A 23,230-nucleotide genomic window follows, 5' to 3' on the forward strand; every position below is an offset into this window, starting at 1 on the left:
AACAATCCCGGTTCCCTCAGCCTCTCCTCATAAGTCATGTGTTCCAGACCCTTAATCATTTTTGTTGCCCTTCGCTGGACTCTCTCCAATTTATCCATATCCTTCTTGTAGTGTGGGGCCCAAAACTGGACACAGTACTCCAGGTGAGGCCTCACCAATGTCGAATAGAGGGGGATGATCACGTCCCTCGATCTGCTCGCTATGCCCCTACTTATACATCCCAAAATGCCATTGGCCTTCTTGGCAACAAGGGCACACTGCTGACTCATATCCAGCTTCTCATCCACTGTCACCCCTAGGTCCTTTTCCGCAGAACTGCTGCCTAGCCATTCAGTCCCTAGTCTGTAGCTGTGCATTGGGTTCTTCCGTCCTAAGTGCAGGACCCTGCACTTATCCTTTTATTGAACCTCATCAGATTTCTTTTGGCCCAATCCTCCAATTTGTCTAGGTCCCTCTGTATCCTATCCCTGCCCTCCAACGTATCTACCACTCCTCCCAGTTTAGTATCATCCGCAAATTTGCTGAGAGTGCAATCCACACCATCCTCCAGATCATATATGAAGATATTGAACAAAACCGGCCCCAGGACCGACCCCTGGGGTACTCCACTTGACACCGGCTGCCAACTAGAGATGGAGCCATTGATCACTACCCGTTGAGCCCGACAATCTAGCCAACTTTCTACCCACCTTATAGTGCATTCCTCCAGCCCGTACTTCTTTAACTTGCTGACAAGAATACTGTGGGAGACCGTGTCAAAAGCTTTGCTAAAGTCAAGATACAATACATCCACTGCTTTCCCTTCATCCACAGAACCAGTAATCTCATCATAGAAGGCGATTAGATTAGTCAGGCATGACCTTCCCTTGGTGAATCCATGCTGACTGTTCCTGATCACTTTCCTCTCATGTAAGTGCTTCAGGATTGATTCTTTGAGGGCCTGCTCCATGATTTTTCCGGGGACTGAAGTGAGGGTCACTGGCCTGTAGTTCCCAGTATCCTCCTTCTTCCCTTTTTTAAAGATGGGCACTACATTAGCCTTTTTCCAGTCATCCGGGACTTCCCCCGTTCGCCACGAGTTTTCAAAGATAATGGCCAATGGCTCTGCAATCACAGCCGCCAGTTCCTTTGGCACTCTCGGATGCAACTCGTCCAGCCCCATGGACTTGTGCACGTCCAGCTTTTCTAAATAGTCCCTAACCACCTCTTTCTCCACAGAGGACTGGCCATCTATTCCCCATGTTGTGATGCCCAGCGCAGCAGTTGAGCCGCCATGTCTGTCGGCACTGCACTCAGATGCTTCCCTTTCCATGGTGGGGATAGGGCAAGTGCTGGAATTAGTGCAGGGGACCTTGACCTTGGAATCCTCTTTGGCACTGCCGCATTCAATGCTGCAAGTGCTCCCATGGTGGCTCTCACCACCTTTGATGGTGCATTCAGGCATTCCGGTACCGCTTTCTCCATCAGAACCGACGCTGCCTATGGCACCAGCAGTACCACCTTCATCGGGGGGCACTGATTCATGTCTCGTATTGGGAGACAAATGAATCAGATGGCCTGTTGGCTCTCTTGGGCGTCGCTCTGCCCATGTCACTGAGGTCCCGGGTCAAAGTCAGAGTCATTATCCTCCTGCTCTGCATCACCCAATGAACTCGGGACTGCCAATGGACCAGTATGGCTCCCAGAGTTGGCATATGCCCCAAGGCTGCAGCAGAGGTCCCTGGCCTAGCCCCTACTGGCTACCAATGCCCTACCTGTATCAGTGGCTTTGTACTCTTTGGGATGCTCCTCGTTCACAGAGATCCCGCTCTTCATCGCGCTAAAAGCCAAAGTCACCTGCATGGTCAATGGTTGTGGCTTTGGATCAGCCTCAGGCCCAGGCACTGGTGGTCTTCCTCCCCACAGAACCGCTGGAGTGCTCCCTTCCAGGAAGGTGTACCAGTTCTAGCTCAGACCAGACCTATGTCCTTGTTGCTGGATGATGCTGTACTGCCTGGGTCATCCTCCCCTTCTCTCCCGGAGGATTTTAAGGAATACCAGGACCTTTTACACCACATAGCCACATCTGTAGGCATCCAGGCAGAGTTCCTTCAATAGAACAAGCGTAAACAGATGGGCATTTTACAGCCCGCCATCCCCAGGACAGTTGGTCTCCTGATCAATTATGTGTTCCTCAAGCTGGCGAGAGCTCTGCAGGGTACACCAACCTCAATATCGCTGGTGTTGAAATGCATGGAAAAGCACTACTTTTGTTTCCATACAGGGATTTGAAGGGTTTTAGTCCCACCTGGCCCCAAACTCCCTGGTAGTAACGGTGGTAAATGACTGGGCCAGCAGAGTCGGTTCTGGTCTGTCCCCAAGGACAGAGACTTCAAATGTTTGGATTTTCTGGGTAGGAAGATCTATACCTCATTATCCCTACAGATGAGGATCGCTAATCAACAAGCTTTTCTGACCGAGTATGATTTCCTCAGTTGGTCAGCCATGGCTAAATTCCAGTAGCAGTTGCCCGAGGCCTCGCATGAAGAATTCTGGCCATTTGTTGCGGAAGGCTGTGTCAAGGTTCCCTCCCCACTCTGAACTCTGGGGTACAGATGTGAAGACCCGCAAGAAAGCTTATTTCTACCAGCTTAGGTTAAAAACTTCCCCAAGGCACAAATCCTTTTCTTGTCCTTAGACGGTATTGCTGCCACCAGACAAAGATTCAGGAACAGTACCACTTGGAGTTCCTATTTCCCCAAAATATCCCCCCAAACCCTTTCACCCCCTTTCCTGGGGAGGCTTGAGAATAATATATCAACCAATAGGTAAACCAAGTGAGCACAGACCAGACCCTTGGGTTTTTAGGACACTAAAAACCAATCAGGTTCTTAAAAGAAGAACTTTATTATAAAGTAAAAGAAGCACCTCTGTAAAATCAGGATGGAAGGTAATTTTACAGGGTAATAAGATTTAAAACACAGAGGATTCCCTTCTAGGCTCAACTTCAAAGTTACAGAAGACAGGAATAAACCCCCCTCTTAGCATAGGAAAAATTCACAAGCTAAAACAAAAGATAATCTAACACATTTCCTTGCTATAACTTACAATTTTTGTAATCTTAGATGGTTATTTCAGGTAGAGTTTTAGGAGATTTTTTTTCCTGCCCTGGTCCCTCTCTGTCCAAGAGAGAACAACAAAGAGAGCACAAACAAAAACCTCCCCCCACAGATTTGAAAGGATCTTCTTCCTTTATTGGTCCTTTTGGTCAGGTGCCAACCAGGTTATTTGAGTTTCTTAACCCCTTACAGGTGAAGGAGGGATTTTATGCTACCCGTAGCTGTATGTTTATGACAGGCTGCTTGGTGACTAAAATGATATTGTGGACACTGTGGCCAGGGTAATGGCCTTAGCAGTAACTCTGAGGAGGGCTTCCTGGTTGAAAAACTCTGGGATCACTCTAAACATCCAGCAAGCCATCAAGGACTTGCCCTTTGATGGCAGAGTCTTGTTCTTGGACAAGATGGATGATACCTTGCACTGCTTCAAGGATTCCAGGGCTACTTTGAGGTCCTTGGGAGTGTACATGCCCTTTGCACAAAGACGCCACTATGGGGTTCAGCAGCAGCAACAATAATGCTCACAACATTCCTTTGTATAACGTTTCCCCCCCAAAACAGCAAGACTACCCTAGAAAGAGGGATAGATCCCACCAGAGAAGCGGTCGGGCTCAGGCTTTGGACAGTCTGCACTCCCTACCTTGGTGCAGGCCAACACCCATTTAACTGGTTTGTTCATAGCACTGGTCCAGTCATTCCTCTGCCCCCTCCCCCCCCCGTCCCTCTCTTATCCCTTTGGGGACAGGCTGGCCTGCTTTTACAATACTTGAGACTTGATAACCTCTGACAGCTGGGTCCTAGAAACTGTCAGATCGGGCTAAGCCATTCAGTTCCTTTCCACCCCCCCCATTTCCCTGTCCCTCTTCAGGGACTCATCTCATGAGACACTGCTCACCCCACCACCACCGCTGCCCCCTCCACTACCCCCACTGGCTGTTTACCATCTGCCTCAGCTCCTTCCTCTGGACTCAACTGCTTGCTTGGCTTGCCACTCCCTATTTCCACCATTTGCGCCTGAAGTAGCAGCCAGCCCAAAATGACTTTGTGCAAGCGCACGTGGGTGCATGTGCCCCCCCCCCCCCCCCGGACTGCCCACCCCACAGCTTTTTCCCTTGCTAACTGCCCATTTTCCCCTTGTAGCGTTTTGCCCCTCCCCTTTGCCCCAGCACCCTTACTAGCTCCAGTTTGTTTGCCTGCCCTCCCCATTTCCCTCTGCAGCCTTGTTTGATTGGCCCGCCCCAGCCTCCGAGGCTAGCCCCTTGGTTTCCCTGTCCTACCTCCAGCCCGCTTAGCCCCTTGCTCCATGCGCCCATGCCACCTCCCATGCGCTTGTGCCACTCCCCATTTTAGTTTGAACCCTCTTCACTGCACCCCCCAGTGCTGTTGTATCCCTCCCTCCTCTAGTGCAGCTAGAGGAGCCAGAATCCCACCTTGTGTCAGTAATTGACCCCCTAGCTGCTGATTTGCCCCCCTGGTCCAGCCCACCCCTTTTGGCGCTCTCCTCCCCTGCCTGCAGCCTAGCGGAGAGGAGTGGTCAACCTGCTTCCCCTTTCCCCTCCTCTTCGGTGTTTTTTTCCCCTTCCCTCCCTGTTCGTGATGACGGGGGATAAGGTGGGTGGGACCCCTCCAGAAGACCCTGCCGCCCCTCCCCCACCTGCTGCCCCGTTGTCCCCTCGAGCCTCTACCTCTGCTGCTGCAGCTGAACCACCTGCTACTGCCCCTACTGGGGCACCGGCAGTGGTGGACACCGGGATGACCTCCACTGTTGCCACGTCTCCCCCGCCCACCACCTCTGCTAGCATCTATAGCGGCGGGCACCCCTTCCCGACTTTGACCAGGAGGCATGGCATCCATTGACTCCTGGTGCCCGCCTCGCCCCATGTAGAGACCTACATGTGGGCGTTGGCGAGGGTGGTGGTGCCCATGGCCATTGTGGTGGCCTCCAAAATGTATAGCAGGGTCGTCTTCTTCCTAGTATCGGAGGCCGCCGCCCAGGGGGCGGAGAAGAAGGGCCTAGCAGTTGGGGCGGGGTGTTCGTCCCTCTAGAGCCGCTTGAGGACCTGGGAGTCCACCTGGTCCTGACCTCCGTCCCTCCCTTCCTGCCCAATGCCACCCTATTAGCTGCTCTCTCCACCTTGGGGAAGCCCAATTTCGTTGTCAGCCCTCTTTCGTTGGGCTGCAAAGACCCTGCCCTCTGTCACGTCTTTTCATTCCGCCGGAGAGGTGCTCGATGGGTCATTCCTGGTCCCATACCGGGGGGCCCGGTACCGGGTGCATTATTCAACGGGGGAGGCCTGGTGCTACCTCTGCCGGGCAATTGGCCCAGCAAGGAGGAGCATCAGGGACCCCTGAGTCCCGGCAGGGCGCCAGCCCCGTCATTGCCGGCGCCCGAAGCCACCCCTCCTCCTTCCCAGCCCACCGCTGCTCCCTCTCGGGCTCAAGGGGCACCTCCCCGACTATGTCCAGATGAGCGGGAGTGCCCCACCTCCACTGCTTGCATCTGGCGGGGCCTGTGGAGGAGGGTGTGGCGGGGATACCACCGTGGCATGGGAGAGGGCCCGTCCCAGGGGGAATCTTCCCTCCCTCGTGCTGCCCTACCGTTACCCCCCCAAGTCCCTGAACCATTGCCTCTGCCCCCTGACCAGAAAGGGGTCACCGATGCCGAGCCTTCCGCTTTGCCCATGGGTGTATTCCATCCACCGGTGCCAGCTGGGGAAGACGTGGCAGCACCGGAGGAGCATATCGCCCCTCCACGGGAGTCCCTCCCCTCTGAGCCCCCAGTGGAGCCCCTCCTGCCCCGGTATCATCTGAAGCCCCTGTGAGCCCTGAGGCGACGGTCACTTCGGGTGGCGGCAGGGAGAACTCCGAGGTGGTGGAAGGCAATCTCCCCTCCATATATGAGGAGATGGAGGCTCTGGGTCTGACCCCAGTCACCCAGTGGGAGGACGACCCTTTGCCAGTGAGCCTCAATCTGGGTGACCTCACTCCATCCCCCATTTCCCCATGCTCCCTCCCCCTAACCGTTGCTTCTGCTCCCGCCTCCAAGGAGCCCCTGGACTCCTCCATCAACCCAGCCGCAGAAGGCACCTCGCTGACAGCCGCCGAGCCTGTTGAGGCGATGGCCAGTGCCATATGGCCGGGACCCGAGCCACCAGGGGCACCCCTCTTTGGTGTGGAGCAATCTACCTCCCTCCCGGGCAGAGGCCTTACAGAAGATAGTCCACCTCCTGATGCCATGGCTGCCAAACCTACCATAGAGCCTGCACCCGGCATTGGTGAGAACCCCCTCCCCACCTCACGAACCCTTGAGCCTGACCAGGAAGTGCCACCGCCCAGTTGCTTGGCTTGTGGAGCCCAGAACCTCACCTCTGCCCCTGCACCTGATGCCGACCCTGTCCCTATCCCCTCCACCTCCCGTGATGTTATTGCCGCCCCTGGGGCTGTCTCCTTCCCCTTTCCAGTAGATAACCCCCAGGGAGCGGCCTTTCTGTTTCCCTGTCCCGCTTCTATGACCTGGAGAAAAGGAGGGGGGCCAAGAAGCATGTCACCTGCCTTCTGGCAGAGGATGGCAGCCCCCTCACAGATCCGGTGGAGATGTGCGGGAGGGCAAGAACCGTCTATGCAAACCTTTTCTCCCCAGATCCGACCGATCCTAACGCTTGCAGAGTGCTCTGGGAAGAGCTTCCTACAGTCAGCGCGGGCGACCGAGACCAGCTAGAGCTGCCTGTCACTCTGGCCAAGTTCTCAGAAGCTCTCTGTCGTATGCCCACCAATAAATCTCTGGGCATGGACAGGCTGACCGTGGAGTTCTACCGCATGTTCTGGGACGTCCTCGGCCAAGACCTAGTCACCGTCTGGGCCGAGTTTGCAAAGTGGGGTCCTCCCTCTTTCGTGCAGGCGAGCTGTGCTCGCCTTATTGCTGAAGAAGGGGGTCCTCCGTGATTTACGAAACAGGCGTCCCGTCTCGCTCCTCAGCATGGACTACAAATTCGTAGCAAAAGCCATCTCGCTGTGACTAGGGTCCCTGCTGGCGGACGTGGTCCGCCCAGACCAGACCTCCACTGTCGCGGGCCGCAGCATCCTTGACAAGCTGTGTCTGGTCCGGGAACTCTTGGGACTCAGGAGTAGGGATGGTCTATCGTTCATCCTCCTGTCCTTGGCGTTCAACGGGGTGGACCATGGGTATCTCCTGAGCACTGCGAACGTTTGGCTTCAGACCCCAGTTTGTGGGTTTTCTACAGGTGCTGTACGCCTCTGCAGAGTGTCTGGTGAGGCTCAATTGGATCCTGACCCTGACTGAACCGGTCAGCTTCGGGCGAGGAGTACGGCAGGGGAACCCCCTCTCGGGCCAGCTGTACGCTTTGGAGATGGAGCCCTTCCTCTGTCTCCTCCGTAGGAGGTTGACGGGGTTGGTGCTGCGGGAGCCGGAGCTGCTGCTGGTCCTGTCGGTGTACACCGACGACGTGCTCCTCGTGGTCCAGGACCCGGGCGACTTGGCGCTGGTGGAGGCTTACCAGGCCATCTATTCATCAGCCTCCTCTTCCCGGGTCAACTGGATCAAGAGCTCTGGCTTGGTGGTCGGGGATGGCTGGCAGGCGAGCTCCCTCCCACTTGCGCTTCAGGCCATCTGGTGGAGCGCGGGTCTGCTGCTCTATCTCGGCGTTTACCTTTCTGCCATGCATCCCTCTCCGCTGGAGAACTGGCACGATTTAGAGGGCAGGGTGGTAGAGCGGCTCCAGAAATGGACAGGACTACTCCGGTGCCTCTTCCTTCGAGGGAGAGCACTGGTGCTTAATCAGCTAGTCCTGTCCATGCTCTGGTACCGGCTCAACACCCTGGTCCCAGCCCCAGGTTTCCTGGCCAACCTCCGGACCTCGATTCTGGAGTTCTTTTGGTCAGGACTGAACTGGATCTCTGCAGGGATTCTCCATCTACTCCTGGAGCAGGGAGGGAAGGGCCTGAAGTGTCTGCACACTCAGGTCCATGTCTTCTGCCTCCAGGCCCTGCAGAGGCTCCTTTATGGTGCAGGTAGTCCGGCGGGGAGTATACTGGCGCACGCCTTCCTGCGCCGCTTCCGAGGGCTCCAATATGACCAGCAGCTCCTTTATCTCCATCCGAGAGGTCTTCCACGAGACCTCTCCGGGCTGCCAGTCTTCTACCAGGACCTCCTCCGGACCTGGAAACTGCTTTCAATGACCAGGTCCGTGGTGGCCACCGAGGGGGCAGATCTCCTCGTGGAGCCCCTGCTACACAACTCCCAGCTCCGTGTGCAGGTGGCGGAGTCCCCCCAGGTGTGCCAGAGGTTGGTCCTGGCAGAAGTCAAAAGAGTCCGAGACCTCCTGGACTACGACCGGAGAGACTGGCTGGATCCTCTGATGCTCGCTCAGCGCATGGGGCTCTTCAGACCTTGTACTCCCCGGCACATACTTCAGGAGGTGAGGGCCACTTTGCCGCCCGCTGCTTGGGTTTACCTCGACCGGGTCCTGCACCCGCCTACCCTCCACCCCAGGCCCTCCGGACCTTTTCATCGGGCTCCTTCCCCGTGGACCCAACCGACTCCCCTGCCCCTTCATAGATTCATAGATATTTAGGTCAGAAGGGACCATTATGATCATCTAGTCTGACCTCCTGCACAATGCAGGCCACAGAATTTCACCCACCACTCCTAAAAAAGACCTCACACCTATATCTGTGCTATTGAAGTCCTCAAATTGTAGTTTGAAGACCTCAAGGAGCAGAGAATCCTCCAGCAAGTGACCCGTGCCCCATGCTACAGAGGAAGGCGAAAAACCTCTAGGGCCTTCCAATCTGCCCTGGAGGAAAATTCCTTCCCGACCCCAAATATGGCGATCAGCTAAACCCTGAGCATATGGGCAAGATTCATCAGCCAGATACTGCAGCCTGTCTGCTTCCAGACCACGCCAAGGAAACTTCTATACACGCTGATGCTCCACAACCTCCTCCTGGCTAAAGTGGCCATCTATAAAACCAGGGAGATGAGGTTGGCAGATGGCCACTGTGACTGTGGGGCCTATTTCCGATCCTCCGTCTGTTCATGCATTGGGGCAGAGTTCCTCTGGACTGCGTCCACTTACTCCCTTGACGCCTTTGAAGAGCAGTGGGCGCTGTCCGGGGTTCTCTGCTTGGTGTCCCCGTCTGGTTCCCTTCGTTTGACCCTTTGACCACACTCCTGTCCCTGTTATTTCATTAGTTGTCCCCCGTAATTATTTGGATTTCCAGGTCTTGTGGACCCCCCTCTTTCTGGATCCCAATAAGGGCTACTTTGCTGTGCCCAACTGGCCTGGGTATATCACAATTTGTTTAACTGTTTATCTTTACCAGCCAGTTTGCCCAAAGTGTTTGGTAATGGTGCTTGCTCAGGTTTGCAAAGGCTGGTGTATATCCACTTTCCATTGATTAAGTGATGAACCAATTAATATATTCCCTGAGGTTCAGTGCTGGGAGCTGGGTGGATTTGGCTGGTGCCTTTTTTTGTGTAATTCTTTAGTGTCTCTGGGAGCTATCATACAATCTAGCTGGGTGTGGGGCTCCACATGCAGTTGTGCTGAGTGATAACAGCACCTGGAGGGGTTTGCTGCTGGTCACTAGCAAGGCATTGTGAGAGACAGCCCAGGCTGGAGAGAGATAAGGGAGCACAATGGTTCCGCAGTCCCAGGCTGCACCCCCTGAGATCCCGTCATAGTGGCATGTTTTTTTCAAACCGCGACCGACAAAAGTTTTGCTGACAAAAGTGGTAGTGTAGTCATAGCCTTAGTACCTTTCCCAGACCTGAGGAAGCTTATAAGCTTGTATAACTTGAAAGCTTCTCTCTCTCTCCAACAGAAGTTATAAAATATACAACCTCACCCACTTTGTCTCTCTCATATCCTGGGATCTATAAGGCTACAATTTTTATTTAGCATGTGCATAGTCGTCTAGCCAAGGATGGCATCTTCAGTGGTGTGATGCAGTTCTTCTAGGCCACCGCTGAACCTAGTCACCAGGCATTAATCGACAGTGTGCGTCATCGTCTGTGTTGCCCTGCAGCTGCACAAAGGGCTGTCAGAAAGGCCACAGTGATACTGGTTGACTGCACAGAGACCTTGCCCGGTTCGGAACCTGTTCAACAGGGACCATTGGCGACGGGGCAGGTCAAAATTAGGCAGGCAAATTATGGGGTCGGCAACGAGGGACTGGTTGGGAATTTATAAAAAATATCCATTCCTCTCGCCAGAGTGTTTCCATCCTAACATCCTGGCATGGCGGATGAGACCATAATGCGTGACGTGATGGCAGATGTGCAGCTGGTGGTTTAAAAAAGTTGTTGTGCAGTGGCAGGCTTGAGTTGGCACGTACTTTCTCCAGTAACTTGCCAGTGGCAACCTCTCGTCTGATTGAGGAATAGCAATATTGCTCAGGACTGGAAGCCATGGGAGTGGAGTCAGACGCAGGGTGCCAGAGATGATACGCATGGCAGCATGTAACTGTGTATCCACCAGTTTGATGTGTGATGATCAACTCCAAACTGGTGCACAGTACTCCGCCACTGAATACAAAGTGGCAAGAGCTGATGTCCGCAAAGTTGGAGCACGAGCACCCCATGATGAACCCGCCAGTTTGCTAACAAGATTTTTGCATGTCTTAACTTTAGCTGTTGTCTTCTTCAGGTGAGCATGATAACTCAGTGTGCGGTCTAAGGTCACACCTAGATAGACCGGTTCTACTTCATGCTTCACCTTCTGACCATTCAGATAAACCTTAAGTTCTTGGGTTGTGTTTGCATGATGAAGATGGAACAAACTGGAGACTGTTTTTATGATGCTTGGCTGGAGGCACCAAGTCTTTCAGTAATCAGCTAACTTTATGATGTCCCGGTTTAAGGTGGCATCAAGCTTGTCGAAGGCTACAATAACACTGCATAAGATAACAATGGGTAGGATAAGCCTGACATTTAAGATAAGGTAATGAGTAAGTTGTGCATGGACAGTGTGTGAACCTTGCATGCTGTACAGGGACTGGTTCCTACCAAAGTGACCAAGCTATCCCCAAGACGTGAAATGCAATGTATAGTGAATGCAATGTAACATGTAAGTGTATATAAAAGAAGTTTGCTGTGTAACTTTGGACAACTGATATGTCCTGTACCCACCCCCTACTCTTCAGCCTGAACAACTGAAGTGTAGTTTGATTGTATGCCAATAAAGAAATCTCAGTGATGAGTTTGGAGTTGAGCTGAGTTCTTGGGAACTGTGTGAATAAGGTCTCAGAGGCTACGGAGTGATTAAGGTCTGAGAGGCCACTCCAGTAATGGGAAGGCAATGAAATACCCCAGGCTCCTCCTCTGACATTTAAACTGAAGCTGATACTGCTCACAGTAAGGTTACCCAAACTTGACGCTAAGGGTCATATATAGTTTGCAAATAATCACACCTGATTTTTAAAAGCAAAAATTAATGCACGATACTTGCATCTTCCTTGACTGACTTAATAGAAACTTCTTGTGGTTTGAGTTCACTAGCAAATAACTCCTGCAGTTGACAATTTTTTTTTTCTCACCCTGCAGTTGTAGGGGAGAGAAGCTGGACTCTTCTGACCACTTTGGATAGTATTTTGGGCGCTGCTTCTAGGAGAGGGTCTGAATCTCTGCTGATGTTGCTCTGAAGTGGCCCAGCAGATGGTGCCCTCATCAGGATAGTAATAAGGAGGAGGTGGGTAGAGAGAGCTCTTGGCATTGTGGCAGATTTGTCTGGAGTTTGTTGGGAAGGAAACAACTTTGTTCTGGTATTTCCAGGCATTGTCAACTGGTCATTTATCCTGTTAGGAAAAAAACCCCAGCTCATATTCAGAGATTATCCCATCCCCAAAAAGCTTTTATAACTGAACGCGTTTGTTGGTATGATATCACTGTTGGCTTGAGTGTACAAGTTACTGTACAACTTAAATGTCAGTGTTCAAAAATCTAAGTGCACAGGATTTGTTGAGCCAGATTTACAAATCAAATCCAGTTAAAGTTCTTGGCAAGAATGGCTTTCCACATTTATCAAACTGACATACAAACCGGAGAAATAAAATACTGCTAAATACCAGGTGCTGTAGAATGCCTGGAGAACTAGAATCTTTTCAGAGACAAGGGCACTGCTGTACACGCCCCCCCACCCCCCCACCCCCGTTGTCTAATTTATCCATGTTTCTAAACAAATGTCTGTACAAGGTAATTGGTTCTCCTTTCTTTGTTCCTTTGGATTTATTTCCATATTTTAAATGATGGCCCATAGATCAGCCAGCTCAGTGCCCAAATGCAGCCTATGGTTGCTCTCCCCATGTAACTGCAGAGGGAGGACAGAGATGATTAGCTACTGTCTTTCTTGTTGGTGTACTCAGCCAGTAATCCGTTTCTAGATCATGACCTGTTTCTTGGCCCATGATGCTTGGGCCACATCTCTCTTCCTGCAAATATTGGAAGCCACTCAGGCCTTGTCTACACTACAGAGTTAGGTCGACCTACGTATGGCAGCTCCAGCGGTCAGCCTGGGGTGGCAGGGATACGGTGGTCAGCCTCGTATGCAGCTGACAGCAACGGCAGTCAGCCCAGGATAGCGGGACTCTGGCGATCTGCCCAAGGCAATGAGGCTCCGCCACTCAACCGCAGAGTTCAGCCCCGGGTTTGCAGTGGGGCTCGGGGCGTTGTGCTCGTGGTGTCAGCCCTGGTCGTCAGCCCCAGGGCGGTGGGGCTTGGAGTCCCACCCATCAGCTCCGGGGCAATAAGATATTCTCCATCTTATTCTCTATCCCCTTTTTAATGATTCCTAACATCCTGTTTGCTTTTCTGACTGCTGCTCCACACTGTGTGAACGTCTTCAGAGAACTATCCACGATGACTCCAAGATCTGTTTCCTGATTAGTTGTAGCTAAATTAGCCCCCATCATATTGTATGCACAGTTGGGGTTATTTTTTCCAATGTTCATTACTTTACATTTATCCACATTACATTTCATTTGCCATTTTGTTGCCCGATCACTTAGTTTTGTGAGATCTTTGTGAAGTTCTTCACAGTCTGCTTTGATCTTAACTATTTTGAGCAGGTTAGTATCATTGCAAACTTTGCCACCTCACTGTTTACCCCTTTCTCCAGATCATTTATGAATAAGTTGAATAGGATTGGTTCTAGGACTGACCCTTGGGGAACACCACTAGTTACCCCTCTCCATTCTGAAAATTTACCATTTATTCCCACCCTTTCTTTCCTGTCTTTTAACCAGTTCTCAGTCCATGAAAGGATCTTCTCTCTTATCCCATGACAACTTAATTTATGTAAGAGCCTTTGGTGAGGGACCTTGTAAACGTCTTTCTGGAAATCTAAGTACACTATGTCCACTGGATCCCTCTTGTCCACATGTTTGTTGACCCCCTCAAAGAACTCTAATAGATTAGTAAGACATGATCTCCCTTTACAGAAGCCATGCTGACTTTTGTGCAACAATTTATGTTCTTCTATGTGTCTGACAATTTTATTCTTTACTATTGTTTCAATTAATTTGCCTGGTACTGATGTTAGACTTACTGGTCTGCAATTGCCAGGATCACGTCTAGAGCCCTTTTTAAATATTGGCATTACATTATCTATCTTCCAGTCATTGGGTACAGAAGCTGATTTAAAGGACAGGTTACAAATCATAATTAATAGTTCCGCAATTTCACATTTGAGTTCTTTCAGAACTTTTGGGTGAATGCCATCTGGTCCCGGTGACTTGTTACTGTTAAGTTTATCAATTAATTCCAGTTGATACCAAACTGGGAGGGGTTTCATGCTCTTTAGAGGGCAGGATTAGAATTCAGAATGATCTTGACAAACTGGAGAAATGGTCTGAATTAAATAGGATTAAATTCAATTAAGACAAATGCAAAGAACTCCACTTGGGAAGGAATAATCCGTTGCGCAAATACAAAATGGGAAATAACTGCCTAGGAAGGTTTCAGAGTAACAGCCGTGTTAGTCTGTATTCGCAAAAAGAAAAGGAGTACTTGTGGCACCTTAGAGACTAACCAATTTATTTGAGCATGAGCTTTCATGAGCTACAGCTCACTTCATCGGATGCATCTAAGGTGCCACAAGTACTCCTTTTCTTTTTGCCTAGGAAGGAGAACTGCAGAAAAGGATCTGGGCTTTATAGTGGATCACAAATGAAATATGAGTCAACGATGTAATACTGTTAGAAAAAAGGGAACTTCATTCTGTGGTGTATTAGCAGGAGTGTTGTAAACAAGATACAAGATGTAATTCTTCCATTGTACTCAGCGCTGATAAGGCCTCGACTGAAGTACTGTGTGCAGTTCTGGGCCCCTCACTTGGGAGAAGATGTGGACAAATGGGAGAAAGTCCAGAGGAGAGCAACAAAAATGATTAAAGGTGTAGAAAACATGACCTATGAGGAAAGATTGAAAAAACTGGGTTTGTTTAGTTTGGAAAAGAGAAGACAGCGAGGCGCATAACAGTTTTCAAGTACGTAAAAGATTGTTATAATGAAGAGGGTGATACATTGTTCTCCTTAACCACTGAGGACAAGATAAGTAGTAAAGCAGATTTAGGTTATACATTAGGAAAAACTTCCTAACTGTCGGGTAGTTAGGCACTGGAATAAATTACCTAGGGAGGCTGTGCAATCTCTATCATTGGAGGCTTTTAAGAACAGGTTAGTCAAACACCTGTAAGGGATGTTTTAGATAATACTTAGTCCTGCATCAGTACATGGGACTGGATTAGATGACCTATTGAGGTCCCTTCCAATCCTACATTTTATGGTTCTATTATAAAAGTTTCAGTGAAAAGATTTAGGGAGAGGAGAATAAAGAGAGACATATTTCCTTTATTAAAGCAATTGTTAACTGTTTTTAAAGCTGCTGGAGAGCCAAAACAACTGACATATGAAAATTGAAACTGGCCTGGAAATAGCCTCATTGTGGAGCACTGCACACCCTTCTGAATCTGAATCCTTCCTGAACTGTCAAAAGTTGCATAGTGCATGAAACAAGACTTTCACCATCTTCGCCTATCCCAGGATGCTCTCTGCATATCTTCTTTGGTCAGTCTGTTTTGACAGAGGCATTCTCTTGGTCAGCCCTTTTCGCATGTTCCTCTGGCTGCCCAGTGGCACAACTGCCATAGCAGATGCCCTGACTTAATTCTTAACACCTGTCCCAGATATTTCTGTCTTCTTTTCTGAGTCACTTTAGAGATATGAAGTTGTTGAACTCTCTGACAAATGTCTGCATTTGTTATAAACTCATTCCATTCACACCCTTATTTTAGAAGAAATTGGTTTGGATTTGACTGAGTTATAGTTTTATTGTTTTGGGGAAGCATAAAGGTAAGAAAACAGTGTGCTGCACATGGATGCTTCACTTAGCTACACACACATTCACTGCCTTAATTTTCATTAGAGTTTTAAACTAGCTGTGCTATGAAATTAGCTGAGCCAGCGTTAGCTTTTATAGCCTCCAGCTTCAGCCATCTTGCTTGCTTCCCCTACACCTTTGGACCTTGGGACTACTAGAAATGGGGAGCATGATTCTGCAGTGTGGAGCTCCTATGGCACGTGAGGGGGTTCTTTCCTGTGTCCCTCCAAACTTGTGTGAGAGCTGATAGTGTCTACCAAATATTTCCAGGTTATGGAGTTTACACACATTGTTTTGTACATAACTGCCTCTCAGGTCTTTTAGTAAAATGTTTTCGCATCCTCTTATGAAAGGAATGCAGAGTGCTGCCGTATTTTATTATGAAAAGGGTGTATTGGGGGGGTATTTTAATATGTACTCTGTTCCCAGTTACTCTGGCCCCTTTGATAGTAAATTAGAAGATCTCATAGAAGCTGGACTGGAACACTTTAATTGTTTCTCAATCCTGTGGAGTACTTATAAATACAACAGTGACCTGTCTGCAAGCAAGTCTGTAGCATTGATGTCCAGTCTTCCACTGATTTACAGCCTCTCTTCCTGGAGGATCCAGTTGGAGGCCAGGTGCTATCGGCTGCAGTAATGCTTTAGTTCTGGTGTCAGGTGCTGATTTGTTTCATCACAGGTGCGGTTGTTTTGCCTTCTAATCTTCGCTAGCCTCTGGGAAGGAGAAGCATATCCAGCTGTTGGAGGGAAAAGAAAGGGAGAGTGGAAGTTAAAAAGACACATTTTATAGAACAATGGGTACACTCTTTCACGGTAAACCTTGCTGTTAACATTACATAGCACATGTGCTTTTATTTCAAGGTCGCATTTTGCCTGTCATTGGGGGTATGCCGGTTTGGTGTGAGAGATTACTCACGCAGGGCCGGGCAGCAGAATTTGGCTTGCAGGCAGCCATGGTAAGCCACAGTCTTTTGGCTCTTTAACCTTCATAACATGTGGGAATGGCTTCAAACAGCAACGCCCTCATTTCCCATACGAAGTAGCTGTTGGGTTGCCCATTAAAAATGGATTGGCAATTTAAAAGGAGGGGCTGCTTTTTCCAGGTTCATGTACAGCAGAAACCCAAATAACACCCCCCCCCATACACCCCCCCCAATTCTCTGGGATGATGGCTTCACCCCTCCCCCCACCACGTGGCTAAAAGCGGGGAAGATTTCTGTGCAGCCACAGGCAAACAGCCCAGCAGGAACGGGCAACTCTGAATGTCCGTTTACTAAAACCACCCTATTTCAACGAAGTGACCATGAATGATATCACTCTCCTGAGGGTAACACAGAAAGATAAAGAACGGGACCATAAGCTGCAATGCTTTTTTCCGCAATGATTCCCGACTACGTGCTACTGGCTTGGCATGGTAAAGTGTCCTACCATGGAGGGCGGAATAAGACTGCCCTCCCCAGAAACCTTTTGCAAAGGCTTTGGGAGTACATCCAGGAGAGCTTTATGGGGATGTCCCTGGAGGATTTCCGCTCCATCCCCAGACACGTTAACAGACTTTTCCAGTAGCTGTACTGGCCGCGAATGCCAGGGCAAATTAATCATTAAACACGCTTGCTGGAAGTTCATCCCAATAAACATTGAATTGTTTGCATCTTTGGACTTCGGGTATTGTTGCTCTCTGTTCATGCGAGAAGGACCAGGGAAGTAAGCGAGTGAAGGAATAAGCCCCCTAACAGTGACTATTAAAATTACCTGCATAGATGCATGGAATAGGAGGAGTGCTAGGTAGCGCTGGTTTTGGCCATCTTGTTCTAGGGGCTTTATAGAGTTTGGTAATGTGGAGCTCCCCTACTTTGACAGCTGTGGTAAATGTGGTCTCCTATTTGGTTGATGGAATAATATTAAAATCTGTGTTAGTGTCCTTTATGTATATTGCCAAGCCATATTTAGAATGATAATGGCTAATTGTTAGGTTGTATCCATAGATACGGTATCGCCTAGCCTGTTGTTCGTTGCCAACATAGGTCTCTTGCAACATGAGGATATTGATGTTGTAAGTCTTCAGCAAGTTTCCAAGGTACTCACATTTTGACCATGAGAGTTCTTCAACATTAAGTTGCAGGATTCTTATTCCAGGGCCTATTTGGCACGTTGTATGGCCCTGAGGAGGAACTTTAGGATTTGTTGAGTTGCTGTTCTGATGACCAGGAGATCATTGAGTGATGTTCGGTCGCTGAGTTAATGGCATTCATTGTGAATTCTCACTTAACAGAGTGGGCCCCGTGAAGGCTTCCATCTTCCATTCTTCCTTTAGTGCTACTGTGAAGCGATGGCAATTAAATATATAAGTGAACAATTTCTGCCCATGGGCATGGGATTTGGTGATACATATCTTACCATGTGGGACAACAAATATGAAAAGCCATTAGTTATCCAGTTAGAGTATTTAGTACCATATGGCAGTGAGTTCCACATCGTATATATCTGTTCTGTTCCTCTTGTTATAGTTATGGGTATGTATTTTTGAATTTCAGTGTATTTGAAAGGGATCCCAATGGAGCTGAACCCAGCGGGAGCCTTGCCCACCGCAGCAGAAATCTGCTGGAGTTCTCAGCCAGCCAGAAGCTCAACACTGCTCAACAAATGCCTAACATCATCTCCCAGAATAAGGAGAGGTGAGGTGAATATATTTAAAATTTAAAAGTACTCGCTGTCCATAATGCTTTTATGCTTTGCTCTGTTGCCTTCCATTTCCCTGTGCATCATGAAGCATAGTTATTAAGTGAGCATTGTTAGGGCAGCTAAGCCTAAAAATTGAGTGCCATGAAAGCTGATTCCTCTTGTACTGTAGTTACAGGATCTTCCTGACGAGATTCCTCTTTAAGGCCCCACCTTGATGCACTGAAATATAAAAACTAACCAACCCCTGAATCAGACAAACCAGTGCATGCATTCCATGGTGAGAGAGCAAGCTGTGTGAGCACTCTTGCCTCAGCAAAGCAGGAGCAAGCAGGTATGGTGTCTTGCTTTTGATGTGCAGTTCCATCAGGCCATGCCTGGCCTCATTCTGGTGCTGAGCAAGTCCTGGGACAGTCCCTGACACTGCACTTGCATACAACTCAAAGAGCAGCTCCCTGTCTCTTCCAGCATAGCAGGCAAGAAGTTGCTGCCAGCTTTCCATGTGTGGGGCTCTGATGGGGTGTACAACACCCACACTGCAGAGCAAGGGGTTAAGGAGGAGCTCTGGGCCCAGGTGGCCTCACCCAGTCGCACTTGCAGGGCCTGCACAAGCTGGAGGCAGGGCTTTAAGAAGGGGAACAGAGCAGCTCAGAGCAGGCAGGCAGTGGAAGGGCGTAGGCAGCGGCTGTGAAAGGAGAGCAGTGTCCTGGAGCTCCTTGCTTGAGGTCTGACCACACAGACCAGTGGAAATGTACAAAGGAGAGTTAAGTGGCTGAGCATGCAGGCAAGAGGCTTGGTGGAACTGACTCACTTCATGAAGCTAACGGGGATAGAGAGGTGGCCCAGGGGGTGGGGGGCAGAATCTTAGCACCCCAAGGTGTCGAAGGTAGCTGCCCACCACTAGGCCCTGGAGCATAGCCCAATGTAGAGCGTAGGCCTGGGCTCCCCTCTCAACCCCCAGAGGACATTACAACAACAGGGGCCTTCACCGAAGGTGAGAGTCGCACTGGAATAGAGCTTGACTGGCCAAGAGCCTAGCCCTCAAATTACCTGGGCTGAAGGAGACGACAGGTAACCCTTGGGGCAGGATGCTGATCTGTCAATCCTGCCTGACCTCCAGGCAGCACTGTGGGCGGTTGTGCACCTCCTACAGAGCCGAATGTTACTATCATAGACTTGCATCAGCACAGGTATAACAATACGGCCTCTGGCGGGACACAACTGAGAGTATTAATTCAGGACGAATTGCTTAGAGCAGGGCAGTTACAGTCCAAGGCACACCAAACCAGCCAAACAGAGAAGACTTCGGTTTTACCCCACTGTCTATCCAGAAGTTATACAAGCAATTCCCTTAGACACTCCAGTTTCCCAGTATCACCACCAGCAGCTACTTTTTATGGGGATGAATGGGTATGAAAACCAATACCCAGTAAAAGAAAAAGGGTCCTCCCAATCCCAAAGGACCAAGCCCCAGACCCAGGTCAATATACAAATCAGATCTTACCCACAAATCATGCTGTTGCCAATCCTTTAGAATCTAAAAGTTTATTTGTAAAAAGAAAGAAATATAGATGAGAGTTAAAATTGTTTAAATGGAATCAAATATGTACAGTAATGGCAAGGTTCTTGGTTCAGGCTTGTACCAGTGATAGAATACACTGCAGGTTCAAATCAAATATCTGGAGTACATTCACAGCTTGGATGGGTCATTCAGTCCTTTGTTTAGAACTTCAGTTTGTAGCAAAGTTCCTCTAAAGCAGTGGTTCTTAACCTGGGGTGCACGCACCTATGAATGGGCTATGAATGTTAATATTTGTCATAAGAAAAGGAGGACTTGTGGCACCTTAGAGACTAACCAATTTATTAGAGCATAAGCTTTCGTGAGCTACAGCTCACTTCCTCAGATGCATATCGTGGAAACTGCAGCAGGCTTTATATATACACAGAGAATATGAAACAATACCTATTCCCACCCCACTGTCCTGCTGGTAATAGCTTATCTAAAGTGATTTCCAGCACAAATCCAGGTTTTCTCACCCTCCACCCCCCCACACAAATTCACTCTCCTGCTGGTGATAGCCCATCCAAAGTGACAACTCTTTACACAATGTGCATGACAATCAAGCTGGGCTATTTCCTGCATAAATCCAGGTTCTCACATCCCCCCCACCCCCATACACACACAAACTCACTCTCCTGCTCAGCCTTTCTTAAAATTCAAACTATGATATTTGTTTTCTTAATCACTCAAAATGTGTTCAGCAAAGTTCAAGATACTTACAGAGGAAAGGACTGGATCCTAAACTCTGTGAGCAGTCTGCTTTGTTAGAAACCTCATGGATGCTTGTGTAAGCCATTATTTCTGGAGATCTACAGAAATGCACCTCACGAGTGTATGGTTACAGTCGGCTCCAGAGGCTGCCTACCAAGTATTCCCAAAGAATAATTTTTATTTTATCCATTAATATCTTTATTCATCATTTACAGGGGTGTATTCAATTGACATAAAGTCACTTTAAGCCTTTCTAGATCTCCAGCAGGCAGTGGATGCGTATGTTCTGGATTGTGTCCAGATTGAAGGTTGGCTTATTCAGACTGTGTTTTTCCCCTTCACAGAGTTTGTCCTATCAGATCTGTCTTTTCCAATAAAATATTTTTTGGCTAGCTGAATAGAGACAGCCGCAAATGTGCTGAAAGCACTAATAGATTTTTGCCATGTGGAAAGAAGGCAATCAATCAGGAATACTCTAATGACTTAGTATATGTGGCTATGATGAAGGGCCTGTGTCCTATGTGTGGCACATTTTAAACTATGAATTATGTGATGAGGTAGCAGAGATGCTCACTCAGGAAGGTATGTCAGAGCCAACACCTCCTCTTTCCCTCCAGTCTCTTTCACCTTGTTGCTTGGTAAGTGTGGAACCCTCTTCTTTTTCTCCTCTCTAGCTGTGCTAGAAGCAGAGACCAGAAGAGGGACAAGGCAGGAAGGTGGAAAGAAGGATAAAGGGAAAAAAAATGAGTATCATTTTCAAAAGGAATTTGGGCATTTAAGTGCCTGAGTCTCACTGAAAGTCTCTGGGACTTCAGCTCCTAAGTCATTTAAGTGCTTTAACATTTTTTACCCAAGGATTATCATAAAGAACCTGGAGCTAACTGCCTGAATTTAAGAGCCAAGCCAAGACTTCTGCGTTGCTTCTGGCCTCCTCCCCAATTCTCCTCTGGGCAGGCCCAAGGATTTCCCAGACTGCCAGCAGCTTCTCAGGCAAGGTCTCCTTCACGGACAAACTTTTCCTCTGCTACTCCACATATGAAAGAGATGGTCTGGCTTTTCATATGCCTTCCCCTCTCAAAACTGGAACAAGGGGAGTCCCTGTGGTTCTTTAGGGACTCTGGGAAAGGGAGGGCTAGTTCCTTCCTCTCCTCACTGTTATGGCTGAGATCCCAGCTGGGATTGAGATTGGGATTTCTCTTCTGTCTTTCTCCAAGTCCCTGCTGCCCTGTGAGCCTCTGTGCCTCAGGCTCTTCTTTCCCCAGACTTCTCCCATTTGGAAGAGCTGTTGATCTACTAGCAGCTACTGTGTAGCAGGCTCAGCTGCAACCTCTCTCCCAGGCCCTCTTAGGCTGCAAAATGGCAATGCCTATGTCTGTGAGAAGTCAGAAAGGCAATTCTGAGTGCTATCCTGTGGCTACTGCCAGAACAACCCCTTACCATGGACATATAGGCAGCTCTTTGCTGCCTGTTCTGCCACTTTTAGTCCCTGCTGGCTCTGTTGGCCTCTCCAGCTGCCCTCAATTCTGGATCCCCTCCCCGCAAGCAGCTGGCAGTGTTGTCTTGCTCTTTTGGCTTGCCCCCCTACTGCCCACCTTAGCTCCCCTCACAAAAAATATAAATTGAAGGACGAGCACGTAGGGTGGCTCCTTTCTTGGAGAAGGACCAGCTGTATCCAAAGTGGACCCTTGGGGAGTAATTGCCTTCACCTCCGTACCTGATCAGGCAGAAGCCCATACAGTCAGAACTCTGTCCATCCTGGGGTGGAAATGCAATCTGCTGTTACTGTGAAGGATGTTTCTAGCCACCTCAGCTTGGGAAATGCTGCTCAGGGGATTTCCTGTTCTAGAATGGTACAGCAAGCATACAGGATTGTCCTACATCAGCAGGGCACTGGGAGCTCCATCTTACTGTTAAACTGAGCCTTTTTCAGTGGGAGGAAACTACTGTGGCTTTATTTCCAGGATGAACACAATGTCCTGGTGGATTGGCTCATCAAGGCATACATTTTTTAACAGTCAGGGTAATTAACCACTGGAACAATTTACCAAGGGTCATGGTGGAGTCTCCATCACTTATGATTTTTAATTCAAGATTGGATGTTTGTCTAGGACAGTGTTTCCCAAACTTGGGACGCTGCCTGTTCAGAGAAAGCCCCTGATGGGCTGGGCTGGTTTGTTTACCTGCCGCGTCAGCAGGTTAGGCTGATCGCGGCTCCCACTGGCCGCGGTTCACTGCTGCAGGCCAATGGGGGCTGCAGGAAATGGCGCGGGCTGAGGGACGTACTGGCCGCCACTTCCCGCAGTCCCCATTGGCCTGCAGCAGCGAACCGTGGCCAGTGGGAGCCGTGATCAGCCGAACCTGCAGACGCGGCAGGTAAACAAACCGGCCCGGCCCACCAGGGGTTTTCCCTGAACAAGCGGCGTCCCAAGTTTGGGAAACACTGGTCTAAAAGATTTGGTCTGGGAATTGTTTTGGGGAAATCTTATAGCCTGTATTGTACAGGGGGTCAGACTAGATGATCACAATGATCCCTTCTGGCCTTGGAATCTACAAATCAAGAAGGAACTGATCCCAGGGGAATGGAGCTTGAACTTGGAAGCTTTCCAGTCCATTTGTCAATATTGAGGCTGTCCGGCTGACCACTAGTTTGCCAGCAAAAATGCTGCAAGTCTATCCAGGTTTTGCTCTCAGCTGTTTGACCAGTTGACCATGGTGTCAGATGCTGTTTTGATTAATTGGGGTGCAGAGATGGCTGCATCTTTCCATCTTTTCTTCTGATTCTCC

At 49.3% G+C, this 23,230-nt stretch overlaps 1 protein-coding gene across 6 annotated transcripts in view; it reads left to right on the forward strand.

Annotated features, from left to right (window-relative positions):
* ATF6 (activating transcription factor 6) overlaps nucleotides 1-23,230 on the forward strand; it is a 408,706-nt gene that overhangs the window by 101,948 nt on the left and 283,528 nt on the right. For all 6 annotated transcript variants that reach the window (XM_073356217.1, XM_073356211.1, XM_073356213.1 and 3 more), the window contains one exon: nucleotides 18,030-18,170. In XM_073356217.1, the coding sequence (XP_073212318.1) occupies nucleotides 18,030-18,170 (141 nt within the window). The remainder of the gene's footprint in view (nucleotides 1-18,029; nucleotides 18,171-23,230) is intronic.

The sequence above is a fragment of the Lepidochelys kempii genome, chromosome 8 (genome assembly GCF_965140265.1).
Source record: "Lepidochelys kempii isolate rLepKem1 chromosome 8, rLepKem1.hap2, whole genome shotgun sequence".
NCBI classification, from domain to species: Eukaryota; Metazoa; Chordata; order Testudines; family Cheloniidae; genus Lepidochelys; species Lepidochelys kempii.